Source organism: Papio anubis, chromosome 1 (assembly GCF_008728515.1).
Source record: "Papio anubis isolate 15944 chromosome 1, Panubis1.0, whole genome shotgun sequence".
Lineage (NCBI taxonomy): Eukaryota > Metazoa > Chordata > Mammalia > Primates > Cercopithecidae > Papio > Papio anubis.
This window is the reverse complement of record NC_044976.1, coordinates 139,155,230-139,176,974: the sequence shown is the minus strand read 5'-3', so window position 1 is coordinate 139,176,974 and position 21,745 is coordinate 139,155,230. Positions and strand designations below refer to the sequence as shown.

Below are 21,745 nucleotides of genomic sequence, written 5' to 3'. Positions count from 1 at the left end.
GTTTTCCTATTATGGTTAATTACCAGCACAATGTCAATATTACTTCCAAGTATTTTCTCATTGCAGACCAAAAGTATTTTGGGTTTAACAGGCTATCCACGACATATAAAATATTTCTAAGCATGTAAATTTTGGTCTTAAACCTATCTGCTTGCAGACTGACTCAGACTTTCTATAGAACACTGGTAACAGAAACATACCCAAGTATGATATAACTATAGGAAATTTAAATTATTAGTTCCCTACCAGGGATGAAGTAGCACTATCTCTGAAGTATCATTCATTCAAATCTGCCTTAAGCCAGGTGCATTAATCTAGCAAAACTAAAATGAGGAGAGGAAAGGCACTATTATTTTTCAACACTCACTATGCATGAGATACTATGCTAGGTACTTTACATATATTGTCTCATTTTAAAAAATATATCTCAGTGGTTAAAAGTGTAGGCTTTGAGATCAGACAAACCTGGATTTGACTTCTGATACCACCACTTACGAATTTAATGTCTTTGAGATTCAGTTTCCTCCTACCTAAACTGCCTAGCACAAAAATTTATTGAGAATTTACTGAGATCATTAAATGAGATGATACTTAGATCGAAAGAAAAAATGGAAGCGAAATTTTAGGAGCCAAGGAATCTCTGTCAAGGGGAAAAAAGTCTGGGCAAAAAAATACATATTTAAGGGCAGTAAGTAAAATGCTGGTTCAAATGTAATCCCAAATGTAAACCACTCAACACGCCAGCATACAAATAATAGCTTCTTTTATTTATACTTATATTAAATAAATTCTTATAGGGAATTTATCCCACAGAAAAACATACTTGCATTTACATTAGATAAAAATGAGGGAAAATGCCCTTTTATCTAGGCCGGGTGCAGTGACTCACACCTGTAATCCCACCACTTTGGGAGGCTGAGGAGGGCAGGTCACTTGAGGTCAAGAGTTCAAGACCAGCCTGGCCAACATGGTGAAATCCTGTCTCTACTAAAAATACAAAAACTAGCCAGGCGTGGTGGCGGGTACCTGTAATCTCAGCTACTTGGGAGGTTGAGTAGAATCACTTGAACCCGGGAGGCAGAGGTTGCAGTGAACCGAGATCTAGCCACTGCACTCCAGTGTGGGCAACAGAGCAAGACTCTGTCTCCAAAAAAAAAAAAAAAAAATCTATTACGTGATCAATTCTATTTGAAATAATTTCAATGCAATTCAACAGCAACTTCTTGAACACTTCCTGGGCATGTTTTCCTCAATGGCAGAGACCATATCTTCTTCATCTATGACTCCCCAATATTTAATCAATGCCAGAAATAAAAGTGCTCAGTAAGTATTACTGGAAAAAATGTGTATCTAGCATAATACAGACTACTATTAACCCAAAGTCAAAGAGTTCTAAAAGAAAAAACACTTTTTTTTGGCTTACAGCCTAAAAACACTCCACATATTCCTCTTGAAAATTAAACCAGCCTGGTTATTGATTTTGTATCCATATCGAATCTTACCATCTCCTTACATTTTAAGTTAAAATGGCTCAATGTTACTGTTTTACTTACCCACAGTTTCTACGTATGTTTGAAGCCAAGGAAAATGCATTCCTGCCCCAGTGAGCACAGATGTTTCCACTTCATCATCTGTCACAGGCCCTTTTAATTCTTCACTGAAATCACTCATACCTATTACAAACTGAGATATCAGTTACTTTCTGTACATCTTAATCCACAGTCTTCTGAGTTGTACAGAAAAACAGCAATCTTTTTATCTAATAAATACAATTTGATCAGCAAAATGCATGATACCTGTCAGCTCTTTTAAAGTAAAAAATGAATTTAACTATGTCAGCAACAGCCAAAATGAATGAGACATTAAAAAGACCGAACTACTAATGTTTCAAGTCTATATAAAGATAAGTAAGATACTGCCCCTCTAATTTAAAAAAATCTCAGGTCTAGACGAAGAAACAGCAAAACGTATAATAACAAAACAATACGAGAAGTATAATAATAGTACTAGCAGCTAATATTTATTAGGCCCTTACTACGCACCAGAAGTATAAATTATCTAATTTAATCCCCACAGCAATCCTGAGGTGGGTATTATTACTTTCTTCCATGTTAAGATTGAAAAAACTGAGGGGCTTAGTGAAATGATAGAACCTGCCTAACATCACAATAAAGGTGAGGACGTTATTCTAGGAAATAGAACACTAAACTATTTAGCATGACTAGAAGTCGGGGTCTGTGTGGAGGCGGGTGCGGAAGGTGAGAAACGAACCTAAAAAAATAATCATAAGCCAAGCTGAGTTTGGACTTACTCCTAAAGATGCTCAGGGCCCCTTCCTCATTCCCCATATGAAATCGAGTATTAGTGCCCCTGATACTGCCTCCCAAATTTCCCCAATTTCCCCTCTTCTCTGCAATCCTACAGCACTACCCTAGTTCAAGACCCCTTCAAACAGTGCCTAGATTACTGCATTAGCTTTCTAAATAATTATCCTGGCTCAGATTTTGCTTCTCTGCATTACACCCAGAGAAAACCTTCTAAAATCAAATTCTGTGGCTACGAGTACGAATTATAAGTAACAAATGAATTTGAATCTGACTCATCATGTATTTTGAGGAGTAGTTACACATATCCTCCCTTTCCAAATCCTCAAAAATCCAAATTGGTGTCCCGCAGTTGCCACGGCAACCAAAGCTTCTCTAGCCCCTTCTCTCGTTCTCAGACTCCAAGGGTTTCAGGTATTAGGAGGAAATATTAGGAGAATATTAGGAGAACATGGATGAATCCTGACACACCCCTTCCCGTCCCATTTAAACGCAGGAACCACGGACGATATCTGCGGCACTTACCGGCTTAAAATTAGAGCTCCTCAGTAAAGCTAAACTCAGTCTCCGACTCCGAACCACGTGAAGAAATTCCCACCGGAAGACGGGTTAGGAGAGCTTTATATGAGCATGCGCAAAACCTGGTTTAGGCATTCGGGCTGCGCGCGGCCCAGCTCGTAAATCCTGCGGTAGCAGGCGTATTGTTGGCCTCGCCTCGACCCCGGAAGTGACTTCTGGAAGTGACCCAGGAAGTGACAGTGAACTGCCTCTCTCCGATTAGTTTTGCCCGAGCTTTATTTTTGTCTGTCTCAGCTAGAAAGTGGGAGACTTTCATTTAAAATGGAAATTGGGGCGAGGGGTTGGCGGCTGGGCGAAGGGAGCATTCAAAAGCGCAGAATGTCACTTTACCCGAGAAATTCACTACGATGGGCCATTGGTTTCTGCTCGGCTCGCAGGCGCACTGCACGAGTGGAGGCGTGGCTAGTGGCTGTGACGAGACAAATCCATGCATATCCTGTTCATTGCGAGCTTGAAAGTTCTTTTCTATTACAGTTTTAGCTTTGGGTTTAATTGGTTCGACTCCCTTCTCCACAATTTGGGCGAGAATTTCTTTTGCCTTCTCAGCAAAAATTGTTCTGCGGACCCGTCTGGTTCAACTTGCATGAGGGACGTTGAGACAAACAAATGAAATATGGGTCAAAAGTAAGACGGTTAAGGAAACGCAGTGTGCTTCTCCAATATTTGGAGGGCTGATCCGTGAAAGAAGAATGAGACCTTTTTTCTTAGCAGCAGAGAACAGAACTAGGACTAATAAGTGAAAGCTAAAGGGAGGCTGCTTTCAAGTCACAGCAAGAAAGAATTTTGTCCACAAATGAGGATGCACAAATAATAAGCTCCCCCACGAATCACTGAGTTTCCTCTGTGAAGGTGAACAATTTGGGTAGAATCAGAGTATCAGAGGGGAAATTAAAGGGTCTAGTAAGAGTTTGAGGCTGGGCACGGTGGTTCATGCCTATAATCCCAGCACTTTGGGAGGGCAAGGCAGGCGGATCGTTTGAGTTCAGGAGTTCAAAACCAGCCTAGGCAACATGATGAAACCCCGTCCCTACAAAAAAAATTTTAAAAAATAAGCTGGGGTGGTGGTGCATGCCTCTAGTCCCAGCTACTCGAGAGGATGAGGTGGGAGGATCACCTGAGCCCGGGGAGGAGGAGGCTGCAGTGAACTGTGATCACGCTACAGCACTTCAGCCTGGGCGACAGAATGAGACCCTGTCTTTAAAAAAAAAAAAAATTGTACATGGATTCCTTAAAATGCTACAAATAGTTGATTCTATGTTGTCTTCATAAACAATATGCAGTAGTTAAGGACTTACAAGATAAGTTCTTTCTGCTGCTCTTTCTGTCATTAGTTCTTGAGTCCTCACTCAAGCTTGTGCTCTAACTCTACAGGCAGGGCTAACATAAATTATGCATAGTTCAGGAGAGCACACACAAAATAACATACATAATCATTATTTTCTTGACTAGAGGCTTAGTCTGGCTACTTTTCTCCCATTGGCTTGAGGTATAAATTCACCAAAACCAGCCCAGAAATTATTTTACATGGCTAAAAGTTTATGTTCTCCCGAAAGTGAGGAAGAACTTTCTGATTTTCCTTGAAGTTCTCAAACACCTCTAAGGAGCAGTAGGAAACAATGGGAATAACTTAATGTGCCCTACCTACCTTTTTTCTTTCCCAGGCGACAATTCTGACGGAAAATGTTGGAGAGAAGAGATTTTAAAAAATCAACTAGATCACATCCAATAGCATAAACAAGAAGGAAGGAGGGAAGTTGCAGTGGCAAGCACCTGTAGTCCTAGCTACTCCGGAGGCTGAGGCAGGAAGCTCGCTGAGCTCAAAAGTTCAAAAGCTCGATGCCATCCTGGACAACATAGCAAGACCACGTCTAAAAAAAAAAAAAAAAAAAAAGACGTGACAAATATGAAAACATAAAGCATGCAAAAGACTTTTCTAGATTTCAATCTATAAGAAAGCATGTCCTAAGAAAAAGATGTTCTTAACAATTGCTTTGTACTAAAGAGCAACTTAATATGGTGATGAATTATGTTGTTTTTAAAGTTGCAAACTGTCATTTAAGGAATATTATTTCCATGAACGCTTCCTGTACAATCTGTTAAAGGACAAACTTCACACAGCCAAACAGTTGAAGAGACTTCATCATAAATAGACTATCCTATATCACAGCTAACAAGAATAAAAAAGGAATGTGGTATGAAAGCATAAAAACAAAAATATCTCAGAAAATAATATAGAGAAAACTAAAATACATGGGCTAGAATTCCACACCAGGGACTGTATCCTCAAAGACACAGTTTTTTCTTCTTTTTTTTTTTTTCATGTTTCCGTGCTCTGAGTAGCTACAAAAAGAAGACCAGCCTATCCTGCTGGAGAGAGTGGCCAGGTGAAGAAAGAGCCCTTGGAGTGTGAAAGACCACAGGGAAAGAGAGGCCACATGGAACCAACAGTCAGCACCTTGGTTTTGGACATGTGAAGAAATTCATCTCAGACTGTGTATCCTAAATCAGGCACTTGCCAAATGCAACTACATGAGCGAGACCAGTTGACAACACACGGAGCAGAGGTGAGCTGTTCTCAGCCCTATACTCACAAAATTATGAGCAATAAAAACAGTTGTTATTTTAAGTCACTGAAGTTTGCACTGATTTCTTACATAGGAATAGATAAATGAAACACAGATGTTGATCATTTGCATCTTCTCTCTTTTTTATGACTACTCTTGTTGGAGATTACCAGTTTATTTCTGCCATGGTTAGAAAACAAACTGAAATTTTGACACTTTAAAGTTTTTTGAGACTTACTGTGCCCATAATATAGTCTATCTTGGTAAATGTTCTATGAGCAGTAGACAAGAATAAGTATTCTGTAGTTACTGAGCATTGTGTCCATCAACGTCAATGTGATTAAGGTGGTTAATAGTTTTCTTCGGATCTTCTATATTGTATTGATTGTTTTGTGTGTAGTGTTACTATTAATTATTGAGATAGGAGTGTAAAACTCAAACTGTGGTTGTGAATTTGCCACTTTCTTTAGTTTTGTCAGCTTTTCTTTTGCATTTTTGAATCTCTGTTATTGGGCATATAAACATTTGTGGTTCTTGTGTCTTCTTGATGAATTGACCATTTTATCATTATGAAATGTCTTCATCGCTGATAATACTCCTTATCTTGAAGTCTAATTCATTCGATATTAGTATAGCCACTACAGCCTTCCTGGCTTACTGTTTACTGTTATATCTTTATCCATCCTTTTACTTTCAACTTGTGTTTTTTAATTTAATGTGCTTCTGTTACAGACAACAGATAGTTGAGTTTAAGTCTATCATTTTGCTATTTGTTTTTGATTTGTCCCATTAGTTTTGTATTCCTTTGTTCTCCACTTTCTGCTTTCTTTTGGGTTAATTAATGTTTTTGTATTTCATCTTAATCCCTCTGTTGGCTTTAATTATATCTTTTTGCATTATTGCTTTACAGTGTTTCTGAGAATTATCACATACATTCTTAATTTATCACAGCCTTAGAGTTAAAATTATGATACTTCATGTAAAATAAAACAGCCTTGCAGTAGTAAAGTTCTACTTACCACCTCCCCAAGTCCTTTGTGCTTTGTTGTCATATATATAACATCTATGCACATTGTTATTTTTGCCTTAGTCATATGTATTTCAAAGAAATTAAGAGAAGAAAAATATATATTACCTTTTATGTATTTCCCTACATTTTACTATTTCCAGTTCTTTTCATTTCTTCCTGTTTGTGGTGAATTATCTTTAAAAATAACTGTCAAAAAGTATTCACATTCTTGTATGTGCATGTTGCTTCTACCTTTAAGAAATAGAATCAGCCGGGCATGGTGGTTCATGTCTGTAATCCCAGCACTTTGGGAGGTCAAGGCAGGTGGATCACAAGGTCAGGAATTCAAGATCAGCCTGGACAACATGGTGAAACCCTGTCTCTACTAAAAATACACACACACACACACACACACACACACACAAATTAGCTGGGCGTGGTGGCACATACCTGTAATCCCAGCTTCTTGGGAGACTGAGGCAGGAGAATCGCTTGAACTTGAGAAGCAGAGGTTGCAGTGAGCCGAGATCACACCATTACACTCCAGCGTGGGTGACAGAGTGAGACTCTGTCTCAAAAAAAAAAAAAAAAAGAAAGAAAAGAAAAAAAGAAACAGAATCTATGTTCCCACCCCTTGAATCTGGGCTGGTTTTTTAACTTGCTTTGATGAACAAAACATGGTGAAAGTGATGTCATAACAATTCTAGGCCTAGCCCCTAAGAAGCCATACACCTTTACTTTTATCCTCTAGAAATCTGGCCAACAAATAAATAAGTTTAGAGTAGATTACTAAAGAATGAAAAACATTTCAGCCAACCATCCCAACCATTTCAGCCACACAGCTGAACTACCGGACATGTGAATGAAGCTAGTTTGGAAGTTCCAGCCCTGGCTAAACACCCAGCTGAGTGCAGCCACCTGAGTGACCCCAGCCAATAATATCCAGAGCAGGAGAATCATCCAGGTAAGCAAAGCTATAGAATAGCGAGAAATAATAAATGATTATTATTTTAAATTACTAAATCTATTATATCAAAAGGATAACTAAAACATTACAGATTTCAGTTTCCATCTGGTATGTCATCTTTCATCCTAAAGAATTTTTTCTAGCATTGCTTACAGTGGAGGTCTATTGGTGTTGAATTTTCTGTTTTTATTTATCTGAAAATATCGATTCTGTCTTCGGTTTTGAAGGATTTTCTTCTAGATATAGGATTCTGGATTAGCAGTTTTTATACATCATCAGCACTTTAAGCCCTCTGATGATTTTAACCTGTTTTTGATGAGAAGTCAGCTATCACTTTATTATTTTTGTCCATGCATAATGTATTATGTTTCTCAGACTGCCTGTAAAACTTTTCTTTCCCAATACTTGGTTATTTGCAGTTTGACCATAATGTGTCTAGGTGTGATTTTCTCTGTAATTAGCCTATTTGGTATTCACTGAGTTTCCTAGATTTGTCCATTTGCTTTATGATAACTTGGGATATTTTCAGCCATTATTGTCTTAAATATTTTTTCTGTGCAATTATGCTTCTGCTCCCTTTCTGGGACTCCAATTATATGTATGTAAGACCACTCCATATTGATATGTACCAAGACTCAGTTCACTTTTTTCCTGAGCTTTAGACTGAATACTTTTATTGATCTATCATCAAGTTAACTTTTTTGTTGTTTTTGCAGTGTCCAGTCTACTGATAAGCCCATATTGTGAATTTTTAAATTCAAATTCTGTACTTCTTAGTTCTTGAAATATGTCTTTTTTTTTAAAAAGTTTTCATTTATATGCTGATATCCCATTTATTATGACTCTATTCCTTTAAGTCCTTGAAAGTACAAAAGCTAGGTTAAATTTTTTTTCTGCTAATCCCAACATCTGGATCATCTCACAGACATTTTTTTTAATAGACTGCCTTTTCTCTTATGGTTCACATCTTTCTATCTCTGTGGATATCTGATAAAACTTAATTGTATACTGGACATTTGTAGTGATATTTATAGGGAATCTGGATTGTGTTGGCTTATTTAAATTATATTATGTTTTGTGTGGCATGCAGCTTAATTAGTGGTGGATTCTTTGGGTCATGTGAAATTTGGTATTATTCATTTTCAGTATAAGTCTTATTTGGTTTTAAATTTAGTCCTAGCATATTCCCCTTACTCTTTTGTATGGGTCTTTCTCCTAAGGCTTGGTTCTGGATTCTCAATTAAGTGCTCAAGGTATTAGTGAAGTTACTCCACTGCTAGGTTGGAAATCTAATGTCTTCCAGCACTGCCTCACCCTTAGTATCACTCTTCAGCCTTTCCCCTACAGCAGGCAAGCTCTGCTAAGTCTTGCAAGGTCTCGCCTGGCACATGTGTATCCTCAGTGAATTTCCATACAAGCTTTCAGTATTACCCCCTTCTCTGTCTCCGTCTCTCTCCCTCTCTCTCTCTCTCCCCCCCGCTTCTCTGTGTCTTTCGCTCTCCTCTCTGTCTCTTCCTCTCTCTCTCTTTCACACACACACACACACACACACACACACAGAGAGAGAGAGAGAGAGAGCGCTCAGATATTCTAGCCTACAAAATTTCAGCCATTCCAACAACCTTGAACTCTGATAATTTCCTCCTCAACTCAGCAAGGCCACCACTTTACTTAAGTGTCTCCTTCCTGATTATGGAGTTCACCTGCGTGTTTTGCGCTCATGGATCAGTCACGTGCTGCCTGTTTATCATTGCCTGAAAACAGTTGCTTTAAGTAGTTTTTCTAGTTTCTTACTCGTTTGTGACAGGAAGGCAAGTCCAGTACCAGGTACTTAGTCATGGTTCAAAGCGAACATACTAACTTCCTTATACACTTTTCCATCATTCGTGATGAAGACACTCATTAAACGGCAAATTATAGAGAAACTCTGTAGCATCTCTTTTAATGTCCATGAAAACCAAAATCAGCTGAAGGAGTAAACCCCAACATGGGTCTACGAAAAATAAGCTGGCCAAAATTTATGAGGCAATATGACTTAAATGATCATATGTTTTACCAATAGTTTTATGAGCATGAAATCCACAATAACTAGACAAATAAATGTTAACAGATGGACTCAAAACTTTTTACTACAATTCAATATAGTCTTTTATGATACTTTATTAGATGATAGTTCTGAAATTATTATAAAATACTAATGAACATAACAGATTAAAACGTTCTTTTCAACTGTTTTGAAACACGTTGTCATTTTCTACAACCCAAAGATTAGATACACCTCAAAATGCGCTAGAAAATACATTTCTTAAACCTCATCAAAATGAACTTCATTTGTTGTTTTTCACCTTTGACATGACACAGTGCCAAGATTTCTAGCTCTGTAGGGAGGAGACGTTGGTCCCAACAATTAGCAGCTCCTTGATCCCATTTCATACAACCGATTCTAGCAATAAAAAAAGAAAAAAAATGCACATGTATTCTGCTGACCTTTCATTTACAATCTATATCAGGAGTCAGCAAACATTTTCTGTAGAGACAGAGAGTAAGTATTTTAGATTTTGCATGTCATACAGTCTTTGTCATAACCACTTGACTCTGCTGCTATATAGCATTAAAACAGCCATAGACAATATAGTAATGAATTAGCATGTCTGTGTTCTATTAAAACTTTATTTACAAAAGCAGATGTGAGGCTGGATTTAGCTCATGGGCCATAGTTTGCTAACCATTGCTCTGGAGTACCTATAAAGGTTTATACTCACAATAGAGGTTTGGTTGTGCTATATACCTAAATATGTATATATATGTATATACATAAATATAGTTTTAAAGACACATAGTCATATTGGTGGTGATTTTTGTGTCCAAAAAGAGATCTACTAAAAAATTACTGATGTCATCATGCATCTCAGTCATTATGACAGTCATTAACTCTATATTGCTTCTTCTGCAGTCTCGAACATACAACTAGTAGATGTCAATGCTAGGAGTGAGTTTGCTGTTCTGTAGTGGAGGGCACTGATTATAATGGGGTAAATGAGGTCAACCATCATGAACCGATACATATTTATTTAATTTCAATTTCAGTTGTCATTCTAACGACTATGTACTAAGTCTCAACCTATATTCCCTAGGTCCTAATTGAGAAACATGTGCTTTAATTAAAATAAAGAAAAAGTCCTTCACATCCATTCCAAATAGGTCAAATTGTATCAATGGTTCAACTATTAACACGCACACACACACAAACAATAGAACTCATTAACGTGTAAATTTGAGGTAAGATAGTGCAGAAGAGGGAACAAATGTGAGAATGTGGAAGTAGAACAATATAAGACCCCTTTTGTGTTCGTTTTTTTAACTTTCTGTTTCAGTGGGTACATGCGCAGGTTTGTTATACAGGTAAATTGTATGTCTCAGGGGTTTGGTGCACAGATTATTTCAACACCCAACTAATAAATAAGCATAGTACCTGATAGGTAATTTTTCAGTCCTCATTCTCCTTCCACCCTCCACCCTCAAGTAGCCCCTGGTGTTCTTTCTTTGTGTTCATGTGTACTCAATGTTTAGCTGCCATTTATGGGTAAGAACATACAGTAATTGGTTTTCTGTTTCTGTATTAATTAGCTTAGGATAATGGCCTCCAGCTCTATCCATGTTGCTGCAAAGAACATGATCTCATTCTTTCTTATGGCTACGTAGTATTCCATGGTCTTCCGTGGTATTCCATTTTCTTATCCACCCTACCATTGTATAAGTATTCCCTTTTCTCTGCGACCTCACCGCATCTGTTATGTTTTGACTTTTTAATAATAGATAGGATCCCTTTTGGAGGTCAGGTAATATAAATTCAGAAGTGTGAGACATCCTTTAAGGTGATGTTAGCTTTAAATGAAAAAAAAATGTGAAGCAAAGTCACTTGAATATGGAAAGACTTTTGAGTTTATGTGGGTTTTATTGTTTTTGTTTTTATATTGATGTTATAATCTTCTCCTTTTTGCTGGTAAGAGAAACTACAGAAAACAGAATGTTTACAACCACAGGTGTCTTGTTAACTGATCAAATTTTAACAAAAGTCTCAAGCAGTGCATCTCAAACTGGGAGGGTGGTATCATTCCCACTAAGGGGAGTTTGGAAATGCGTGGGAGCAATTTTTATTTTGCTACCATGACTAGGGATGCTACTAAAAGTTCACGACCAGGGCATGGATGTTACACATTTGCACAGATAATATGCTCTGGTCCTTTACCTAACTACAACTGTGTTTTCCTATAGCTCTGTCTAAAGGGATAAGGGCCTTCCTGAAGTCATATTATTTTCTTATCCATTTAAATGCAATGTTTAATTATTTTGTGTGTCATGAATAGTAAATGTATTTAAGATAATTATGAGAAGCGATAAAAGCATGACTAGTATAGGAGCTTAATGATGGCTTCTGGCTTATACTTTTTAATTGAAGACTTCACATTCATTTGAAATGGTGATAAAATTCTCAGATGTCCCAAAAAATATCTCAACCTCTGATTGCAAACAAAAACTAAGGTCTTTCAGATAGCCATCATTATTCTTTCTCTCTTCTGCAGAAGTTCCAAGAGAGCTTGGGCAGAAATATTTTAAATACTAAATGCAAGTTGAAGCTTTGCTTTTCTTTAGAAATGGTATATAGAAAATAATCTGCAAATATATAGTGTGACTCTGGTGTTAATTTCCAATCCCTACTTTCTAGAGCTGTGGCTGTCTTTAAATGTGCCTAGTCTGCATTGGAATGTGCAGTAAATGTAAAATACACTTCAGATTTCAAAGACTCTATGTGAAATAAAGACTGTAAAATATCTCATTAATAATTTTTATATTGATAATGAGTTGAAATGATAATTTGCATAGATTTGGTTAAGTAGAACATATTATTAAAATTAAGATCACCTATTTTGTTTAACTTTTTTTTTAAATTAATTTATTATTATTATTATACTTTAAGTTCTAGGGTACATGTGCATAACGTGCAGGTTTGTTACATATGTATACTTGTGCCATGTTGGTGTGCTGCACCCATCAACTCGTCAGCACCCATCAACTCATCATTTACATCAGGTATAACTCCCAATGCAATCCCTCCCCACTCCCCCCTCCCCATGACAGGCCCCGGTGTGTGATGTTCCCCTTCCCGAGTCCAAGTGATCTCATTGTTCAGTTCCCACCTATGAGTGAGAACATGCGGTGTTTGGTTTTCTGTTCTTGTGATAGTTTGCTAAGAATAATGGTTTCCAGCTGCATCCATGTCCCTACAAAGGACACAAACTCATCCTTTTTTATGGCTGCATAGTATTCCATGGTGTATATGTGCCACATTTTCTTAATCCAGTCTGTCACTGATGGACATTTGGGTTGATTCCAAGTCTTTGCTATTGTGAATAGTCCCGCAATAAACATACGTGTGCATGTGTCTTTATCGCAGCATGATTTATAATCCTTTGGGTATATACCCAGTAATGGGATGGCTGGGTCATATGGTACATCTAGTTCTAGATCCTTGAGGAATTGCCATACTGTTTTCCATAATGGTTGAACTAGTTTACAATCCCACCAACAGTGTAAAAGTGTTCCTATTTCTCCATATCCTCTCCAGCACCTGTTGTTTCCTGACTTTTTAATGATCGCCATTCTAACTGGTGTGAGATGGTATCTCATTGTGGTTTTGATTTGCATTTCTCTGATGGCCAGTGATGATGAGCATTTTTTCATGTGTCTGTTGGCTGTATGAATGTCTTCTTTTGAGAAATGTCTGTTCATATCCTTTGCCCACTTTTTGATGGGGCTGTTTGTTTTTTTCTTGTAAATTTGTTTGAGTTCTTTGTAGGTTCTAGATATTAGCCCTTTGTCAGATGAGTAGATTGCAAAAATTTTCTCCCATTCTGTAGGTTGCCTGTTCACTCTGATGGTAGTTTCTTTTGCTGTGCAGAAGCTCTTTAGTTTAATTAGATCCCATTTGTCAATTTTAGCTTTTGATGCCGTTGCTTTTGGTGTTTTAGACATGAAGTCTTTGCCCATGCCTATATCCTGAATGGTACTACCTAGGTTTTCCTCTAGGGTTTTTATGGTATTAGGTCTAACATTTAAGTCTCTAATCCATCTTGAATTAATTATCGTATAAGGAGTAAGGAAAGGATCCAGTTTCAGCTTTCTACTTATGGCTAGCCAATTTTCCCAGCACCATTTATTAAATAGGGAATCCTTTCCCCATTTCTTGTTTCTCTCAGGTTTGTCAAAGATCAGACAGCTGTAGATGTGTGGTATTATTTCTGAGGACTCTGTTCTGTTCCATTGGTCTATATCTCTGTTTTGGTACCAGTACCATGCTGTTTTGGTTACTGTAGCCTTGTAGTATAGTTTGAAGTCAGGTAGCGTGATGCCTCCAGCTTTGTTCTTTTGACTTAGGATTGTCTTGGAGATGCGGGCTCTTTTTTGGTTCCATATGAACTTTAAAGCAGTTTTTTCCAATTCTGTGAAGAAACTCATTGGTAGCTTGATGGGGATGGCATTGAATCTATAAATTACCTTGGGCAGTATGGCCATTTTCATGATATTGATTCTTCCTATCCATGAGCATGTTATGTTCTTCCATTTGTTTGTGTCCTCTTTTATTTCACTGAGCAGTGGTTTGTAGTTCTCCTTGAAGAGGTCCTTTACATCCCTTGTAAGTTGGATTCCTAGGTATTTTATTCTCTTTGAAGCAATTATGAATGGAAGTTCATTCATGATTTGGCTCTCTGTTTGTCTGTTACTGGTGTATAAGAATGCTTGTGATTTTTGCACATTAATTTTGTATCCTGAGACTTTGCTGAAGTTGCTTATCAGCTTAAGGAGATTTTGGGCTGAGACAATGGGATTTTCTAAATATACAATCATGTCATCTGCAAACAGGGACAATTTGACTTCTTCTTTTCCCAATTGAATACCCTTGATTTCTTTCTCTTGCCTGATTGCTCTAGCCAGAACTTCCAACACTATGTTGAATAGGAGTGGTGAGAGAGGGCATCCCTGTCTTGTGCCAGTTTTCAAAGGGAATTTTTCCCGTTTTTGCCCATTCAGTATGATATTGGCTGTGGGTTTGTCATAAATAGCTCTTATTATTTTGAGGTACGTTCCATCAATACCGAATTTATTGAGCGTTTTTAGCATGAAGGGCTGTTGAATTTTGTCAAAAGCCTTTTCTGCATCTATTGAGATAATCATGTGGTTCTTGTCTTTGGTTCTGTTTATATGCTGGATTATGTTTATTGATTTGCAAATGTTGAACCAACCTTGCATCCCAGGGATGAAGCCCACTTGATCATGGTGGATAAGCTTTTTGATGTGCTGCTGAATCCAGTTTGCCAGTATTTTATTGAGGATTTTTGCATCGATGTTCATCAGGGATATTGGTCTAAAATTCTCTTTTTTTGTTGTGTCTCTGCCAGGCTTTGGTATCAGGATGATGTTGGCCTCATAAAATGAGTTAGGGAGGATTCCCTCTTTTTCTATTGATTGGAACAGTTTCAGAAGGAATGGTACCAGCTCCTCCTTGTGCCTCTGGTAGAATTCAGCTGTGAATCCATCTGGTCCTGGACTTTTTTTGGTTGGTAGGCTATTAATTATTGCCTCAATTTCAGAGCCTGCTATTGGTCTATTCAGGGATTCAACTTCTTCCTGGTTTAGTCTTGGGAGAGTGTAAGTGTCCAGGAAATTATCCATTTCTTCTAGGTTTTCTAGTTTATTTGCGTAGAGGTGTTTATAGTATTCTCTGATGGTAGTTTGTATTTCTGTGGGGTCGGTGGTGATATCCCCTTTATTTTTTATTGCGTCTATTTGATTCTGCTCTCTTTTCTTCTTTATTAGTCTTTCTAGCGGTCTGTCAATTTTGTTGATCTTTTCAAAAAACCAACTCCTGGATTCATTGATTTTTTGGAGGGTTTCTTGTGTCTCTATCTCCTTCAGTTCTGCTCTGATCTTAGTTATTTCTTGCCTTCTGCTAGCTTTTGAATGCGTTTGCTCTTGCTTCTCTAGTTCTTTTAATTGTGATGTTAGAGTGTCAATTTTAGATCTTTCCTGCTTTCTCTTGTGGGCATTTAGTGCTATAAATTTCCCTCTACACACTGCTTTAAATGTGTCCCAGAGATTCTGGTATGTTGTATCTTTGTTCTCATTGGTTTCAAAGAACATCTTTATTTCTGCCTTCATTTCATTATGTACCCAGTAGTCATTCAGGAGCAGGTTGTTCAGTTTCCATGTAGTTGAGCGGTTTTGATTGAGTTTCTTAGTCCTGAGTTCTAGTTTGATTGCACTGTGGTCTGAGAGACAGTTTGTTATAATTTCTGTTCTTGTACATTTGCTGAGGAGTGCTTTACTTCCAATTATGTGGTCAATTTTGGAGTAAGTGCGACGTGGTGCTGAGAAGAATGTATATTCTGTTGATTTGGGGTGGAGAGTTCTATAGATGTCTATTAGGTCTGCTTGCTGCAGAGATGAGTTCAATTCCTGGATATCCTTGTTAACTTTCTGTCTCGTTGATCTGTCTAATGTTGACAGTGGAGTGTTGAAGTCTCCCATTATTATTGTATGGGAGTCTAAGTCTCTTTGTAAGTCTCTAAGGATTTGCTTTATGAATCTGGGTGCTCCTGTATTGGGTGCATCTATATTTAGGATAGTTAGCTCTTCCTGTTGAATTGATCCTTTTACCATTATGTAATGGCCTTCTTTGTCCCTTTTGATCTTTGATGGTTTAAAGTCTGTTTTATCAGAGACTAGTATTGCAACCCCTGCCTTTTTTTGTTCTCCATTTGCTTGGTAAATCTTCCTCCATCCCTTTATTTTGAGCCTATGTATGTCTCTGCGTGTGAGATGGGTCTCCTGAATACAGCAGACTGATGGGTCTTGACTCTTTATCCAGTTTGCCAGTCTGTGTCTTTTAATTGGAGCATTTAGTCCATTTACATTTAAGGTTAATATTGTTATGTGTGAACTTGATCCTTCCATTATGATATTAACTGGTTATTTTGCTCGTTAGTTGATGCAGTTTCTTCCTAGCCTAAATGGTCTTTACATTTTGGCATGTTTTTGCAATGGCTGGTACCGGTTGTTCCTTTCTATGTTTAGTGCTTCCTTCAGGGTCTCTTGTAAGGCAGGCCTAGTGGTGACAAAATCTCTAAGCATTTACTTATCTGTAAAGGATTTTATTTCTCCTTCACTTATGGAACTTAGTTTGGCTGGATATGAAATTCTGGGTTTAAAATTCTTTTCTTTAAGAATGTTGAATATCGGCCCCCACTCTCTTCTGGCTTGTAGAGTTTCTGCCGAGAGATCTGCTGTTAGTCTGATGGGCTTCCCTTTGTGGGTAACCCGACCTTTCTCTCTGGCTGCCCTTAAGATTTTTTCCTTCATTTCAACTTTGGTGAATCTGGCAATTATGTGTCTTGGAGTTGCTCTTCTCGAGGAGTATCTTTGTGGCGTTCTCTGTATTTCCTGGATTTGAATGTTGGCCTGCCCTACTAGGTTGGGGAAGTTCTCCTGGATGATATCCTGAAGAGTGTTTTCCAACTTGGTTCCATTTTCCCCCTCACTTTCAGGCACCCCAATCAGACGTAGATTTGGTCTTTTTACATAATCCCATACTTCTCTCAGGCTTTGTTCATTTCTTTTTCTTCTTTTTTCTTTTGGTTTCTCTTCTTGCTTCATTTCGTTCATTTGATCCTCAATTGCTGATACTCTTTCTTCCAGTTGATCGAGTCGGTTACTGAAGCTTGTGCATTTGTCACGTATTTCTCGTGTCATGGTTTTCATCTCTTTCATTTCGTTTATGACCTTCTCTGCATTAATTACTCTAGCCATCAATTCTTCCACTTTTTTTTCAAGATTTTTAGTTTCTTTGCGCTGGGTACGTAATTCCTCCTTTAGCTCTGAGAAGTTTGATGGACTGAAGCCTTCTTCTCTCATCTCGTCAAAGTCATTCTCCATCAAGCTTTGATCCGTTGCTGGCGATGAGCTGCGCTCCTTTGCCGGGGGAGATGCGGTCTTATTTTTTGAATTTCCAGCTTTTCTGCCCTGCTTTTTCCCCATCTTTGTGGTTTTATCTGCCGCTGGTCTTTGATGATGATGGTGACGTACTGATGGGGTTTTGGTGTAGGTGTCCTTCTTTTCCTTCTAACAGTCAGGACCCTCAGCTGTAGGTCTGTTGGAGATTGCTTTAGGTCCACTCCAGACCCTGTTTGCCTAGGTGTCAGCAACAGAGGCTCAGTTGAAAATGCAGAAATCACCGGTCTTCTGTGTCGCTCGCGCTGGGAGTTGGAGACTGGAGCTCTTCCTATTCGGCCATCTTGCTCTGCCCTTGTTTAACTTTTTAAAATGGGACTTCTAGAAAATTCAAATTGCGTATATAGCTAACACATTTCTATTGGACAGCATTGTTCTAGGGAATCAGTGAGAAATAAACAAAAGTAGGTCATGTTTAGATGCTATATGTAATGATTCTGGTTGAATGTCATTCACTGATCCTCTTATGTATTCCATACCATTTCACATTCCACATGTATTTAGATAGCAATGAACTTCCATACCAATTACAGCATACTCTTATTTTTTCTGTGTCAGTTGATCAGTATCCACACTTGAGTATAGTTTTCATAATGGTACTTATGTTCCTGTTTCTAATTTTATACTACATGTATCAATAAAAAACGCTGAAGATTCAGGAGGTTTGTCTTAATGTATGATCTATAACAAATCAGCTGTGATTGTATAGTATTCTCAGAAATCTATTTTCTCCTTCTTAGTTCTCAGTGTCTCCTCTAGAAGGCGCTTTCAATCTTCCAACCACAGCTTGGGAGGCTGTTCCAGTCTTGCTGACTTTTAGTGAGAAGAAAACAGTTTCCAGCGAAGGTACTATCTAAAAATGTCTCCTTTGTGTAGAAGTCATTGGTTTGCCATCAAATAATTCTTGTTGCGTCATCAAACATCTCTTGACTGTAACAGCTTGCAATTTTGCTGTTTAATTATTTATATAACATAAGTAGACAATCTTTTTATGTAGTATCTGATTGCCTTCTCAAAGAAACACTATAAAGTTTTGACTTTAGCCCCAATTTTCTAGAAGAGAGATCTGAGACTCAGAAAAGCTAATGGCTTGCCTATAGTCACACAATTAGACTTCTGATTCCTAGCCAATGCTTTTGACTCTATTCCCTGCCTCCACTGTTGCCCTGGTAGGGAAGTAATTTATATCTGAAAATTACACGGAAAAGTCAAACTGTGGAAATTGAGTTGTACAGGCCACACCCTGCAATCTGTTCTACATTTGTTTCAAAGCACCAAATATTTGACTTCTGTGGAAATGGTGCCAAGGTAAATTAGGTGGAACCGGAAACAGGAACTTGCATATATGTCTGTATATTAGTAGCAATTTGAGATGTTTGAGTTTCTTTCTTTGTACAATAGAAATTGGAATAATATTTGCCAGGACTAGACAAATAGTACATGCTGATAGACCTTATATTATGGATGACTCATTCCCAATAGATCATAGCCTTTGACATGACTTTTTAGTTGTTGGGAGAGATTTTTCCCTACTAACCATGCCCAACACAAACTTCTGTTCTTACTGGCTTTCAGAACAAGATACTTGCATAAATTCCCCTGCAGTTATATGCTCCCTTTACTTAAAATCTGATAGCTTTCTGTATTTTATTCTATTAAATCTAAATTCTCATGCTGATTTTCAAGGGCTCTCAATAATCTGACCCATCCTAGCTGCCCAAACTTTTGTTTTTTCTTTCTTTTCTTTTTTTTTTTTTTTTTTTGATGGAGCCTCACTCTGTCACCCAGCCTGGAATGCAGCAGCGTGATCTCAGCTCACTGTAACCTCTGTCTCCTGGGTTCAAGCGATTCTCCTGCCTCAGCCACCACCTGGGCTAATTTTTTGTATTTTTGGTGGAGACTAGGTTTCACCATGTTGGCCAGGCTGGTCTCAAACTCCTGATCTCAAGTGATCCACCCACCTCGGCCTCCCAAAGTGTTGGGATTCCAGGCTTGAGTCACCGCACCCAGCCTGTCTCCCACTTGTCTAATAGAACTCTTTCACTCTAGTAAGTTTAGGTCTCCGTACTGTCCTTTAAACAAATTGCTTTCTGCTACTGCTGTGTCTTTTCCTATCTTGTTTTCTTCATTTGCCCTATCCTCTCTGTTTAGAATCTAAATTCTGTGTATTCACTAAGGCTCAGTTCAAATTCCACCACCATCACTTACTTTCCTCCTTCTTTTAACTCATTAGTGCTTAGAATTTGTAGTAAAACACATTTGAGCACTTATTGTGTGGCAGGACAGGGTTCTTTGTATGCCCCACCCCCTTATTCTTACTGAGAGAAGTAACTGGTATCAGCAAGAGAAGCTTGTTTATCTTTTAGGAGTTCTCACTCTGAAGAATATGGATGAGGATTCAGAGTCATCCTCCACCCTCAGGGATGGAGCCAAATTTAGGGCTGCTTGGGCACAGGCATAAAGGTGGACCCATCTTCTAGACACTGGCCAAACACACACAAAAAGTGAGAACTTGCAGAAGAGGGAAGAAAGGAAAGAGACATCATGACGCCCAGCAGGAAATGAGATTTTGCAGGCTGACCTGATAGAATAAAGAAATATATGTTTGTTATCATTTTTCTGACTCACTGTATTGTGACCAATCATAGTGTTTTTATTTTTACTAAGACCTTTACCAGGCTTTACTTGGTTTGTAACTCTTGAGTTACCTTTAAGGATAATTGAATTTTATCTCTTTCTGTCTAACTTACAAATTTTCTCTACATAAGTTTTTTTGACAACTCTACTTCAGTATAAAGGATATTTAAGTATTTTAATTGTACAGTTTTATGAGTTTTGACACATGCATATACACCTGAAGCCATCACCACATTCACGAGGGGGAGGACACCCAAATTTCTTTGTGTCCATCTCTTCCTTATCTTGCCTCCTTGCCCCTTCACCAGGCAGCAACTGATCTGTGTTCTGTCATTATAAATTAGTTTGAATTTTCTAGTATTTTACATAAATGGAATTACATAGTATGTCTTGTTTTTATCTGGTTTATTTCACTCAACCTCCCTATTGCTAGTATTGATAGTTCCTTATTATTGCCCAGTAGTATTCTAAAATTTATTATCTATTTACTTGATGATGTGCATCTGGAGCTCTTAACTATTACAAATGGAGCTACTATGAACATTTGTGTGTACAAGTCTTAGTGTGGACATATACTTTTATTTCTCTGGAGTAAATGCCCAGGGGTGGAAAGACTGGGTTCATATAATAGATGTGGTTTCACTTTTAAAGAAAATGCCAAACTGATTGTACCATTTAAATTCTAGCTGGCAATGTTATGAAATATCAATTGCCCTTATCTTGTCAATCTTTGTTATGATCAGCCTTTCCAATTTTAGCCATTCTAGTGGATGTGTAATAATAATATTGTGGCTTTGATTTGCATTTCACTAATGGCTAATGACGTTGAGTATCTTTTCATGTATATATTTGCCATATGCATGTCTACTTTGAAGAAATGTCTGTTCAAATCTTTTGCCTATTTTCCCCAATTGAATTGTTTTCTTTTCTTTCTTTTCCTTTTTTTGAGATGGAGTCTCGCTCTTTTGCCCGGGCTGGAGTGCAGTGGCATGATCTCGGCTCACTGCAAGCTCCGCCTCCCGGGTTCATGCCATTCTCCTGCCTCAGCCTACCGAGTAGCTAGGACTACAGGCACCCGCCACCACGCCTGGCTAATTTTTTGTATTTTTTAGTAGAGACGGGGTGTCACCATGTTAGCCAGGATGGTCTCGATCTCCTGACCTCGTGATCCATCCACCTTGGCCTCCCAAAGCACTGGGATTACAGGCATGAGCCACCACACCCTGCCTGGATTGTTTTCTTATTGATAAGTTGTAAAAATTATTTATATGCTCTAAATACAATTCTTTTTTTGAGTAGATGTTTTGCAAATACTTTCTCCTAGTCTGTGGCTTAGCTTTCTATTTTCATAACAGTGAATGTAGAGAGCACAAAAGTTTTTTGTTGTTGTTTCAGACAGGGTCTCCTTCTGTTTCCCAGGCTGGAGTGCAGTGGCACAACCATGGCTCACTGCAGCCTCAACCTCCCAGGCCCTAGTGATCCTCCTACCTCAGCCTCCTGAGTAGCTGGGAGCACAGGTATGTGCCACCATGCCTAGCTAACTTTTTAAATTTGGAGGGAAGAGTTGGGGGGTGGGGTCCCTCTGTGTTTCCAGGACTGA

The 21,745-nt window shown here is 38.2% G+C and overlaps 1 protein-coding gene and 2 long non-coding RNA genes across 5 annotated transcripts in view; 1 reads left to right on the top strand and 2 right to left on the bottom strand.

Annotated features, from left to right (window-relative positions):
* The window catches only part of TAF1A (TATA-box binding protein associated factor, RNA polymerase I subunit A), a 31,671-nt gene extending 28,588 nt beyond the window's left edge, over positions 1 to 3,083 (bottom strand). For 2 of the 3 annotated variants that reach the window (XM_009186914.4, XM_017949287.3), the window contains exons 1-2: positions 2,850 to 3,083; positions 1,554 to 1,673 (exon numbers count right to left, since the gene is read on the bottom strand). In XM_009186914.4, the coding sequence (XP_009185178.1) occupies positions 1,554 to 1,671 (118 nt within the window). In that variant the 5' untranslated portion in view covers positions 1,672 to 1,673; positions 2,850 to 3,083. Of the gene's footprint in view, positions 1 to 1,553; positions 1,684 to 2,849 lie in introns of all 3 variants that reach the window. The other variant, XM_009186918.4, reaches the window with a different exon arrangement.
* Positions 3,084 to 3,602: 519 nt separating this feature from the next.
* Positions 3,603 to 19,149, top strand: LOC103877729. Its single transcript, XR_002517384.2, has 4 exons — positions 3,603 to 3,752; positions 4,565 to 5,467; positions 7,311 to 7,440; positions 18,249 to 19,149. It is a non-coding gene; the product is annotated as an uncharacterized LOC103877729 (long non-coding RNA).
* The window catches only part of LOC108582207, a 26,705-nt gene continuing 14,427 nt past the window's right edge, over positions 9,468 to 21,745 (bottom strand). Inside the window, exon 3 of the long non-coding RNA XR_001895413.3 lies at positions 9,468 to 9,886. This is a non-coding gene — a long non-coding RNA (uncharacterized LOC108582207). The remainder of the gene's footprint in view (positions 9,887 to 21,745) is intronic.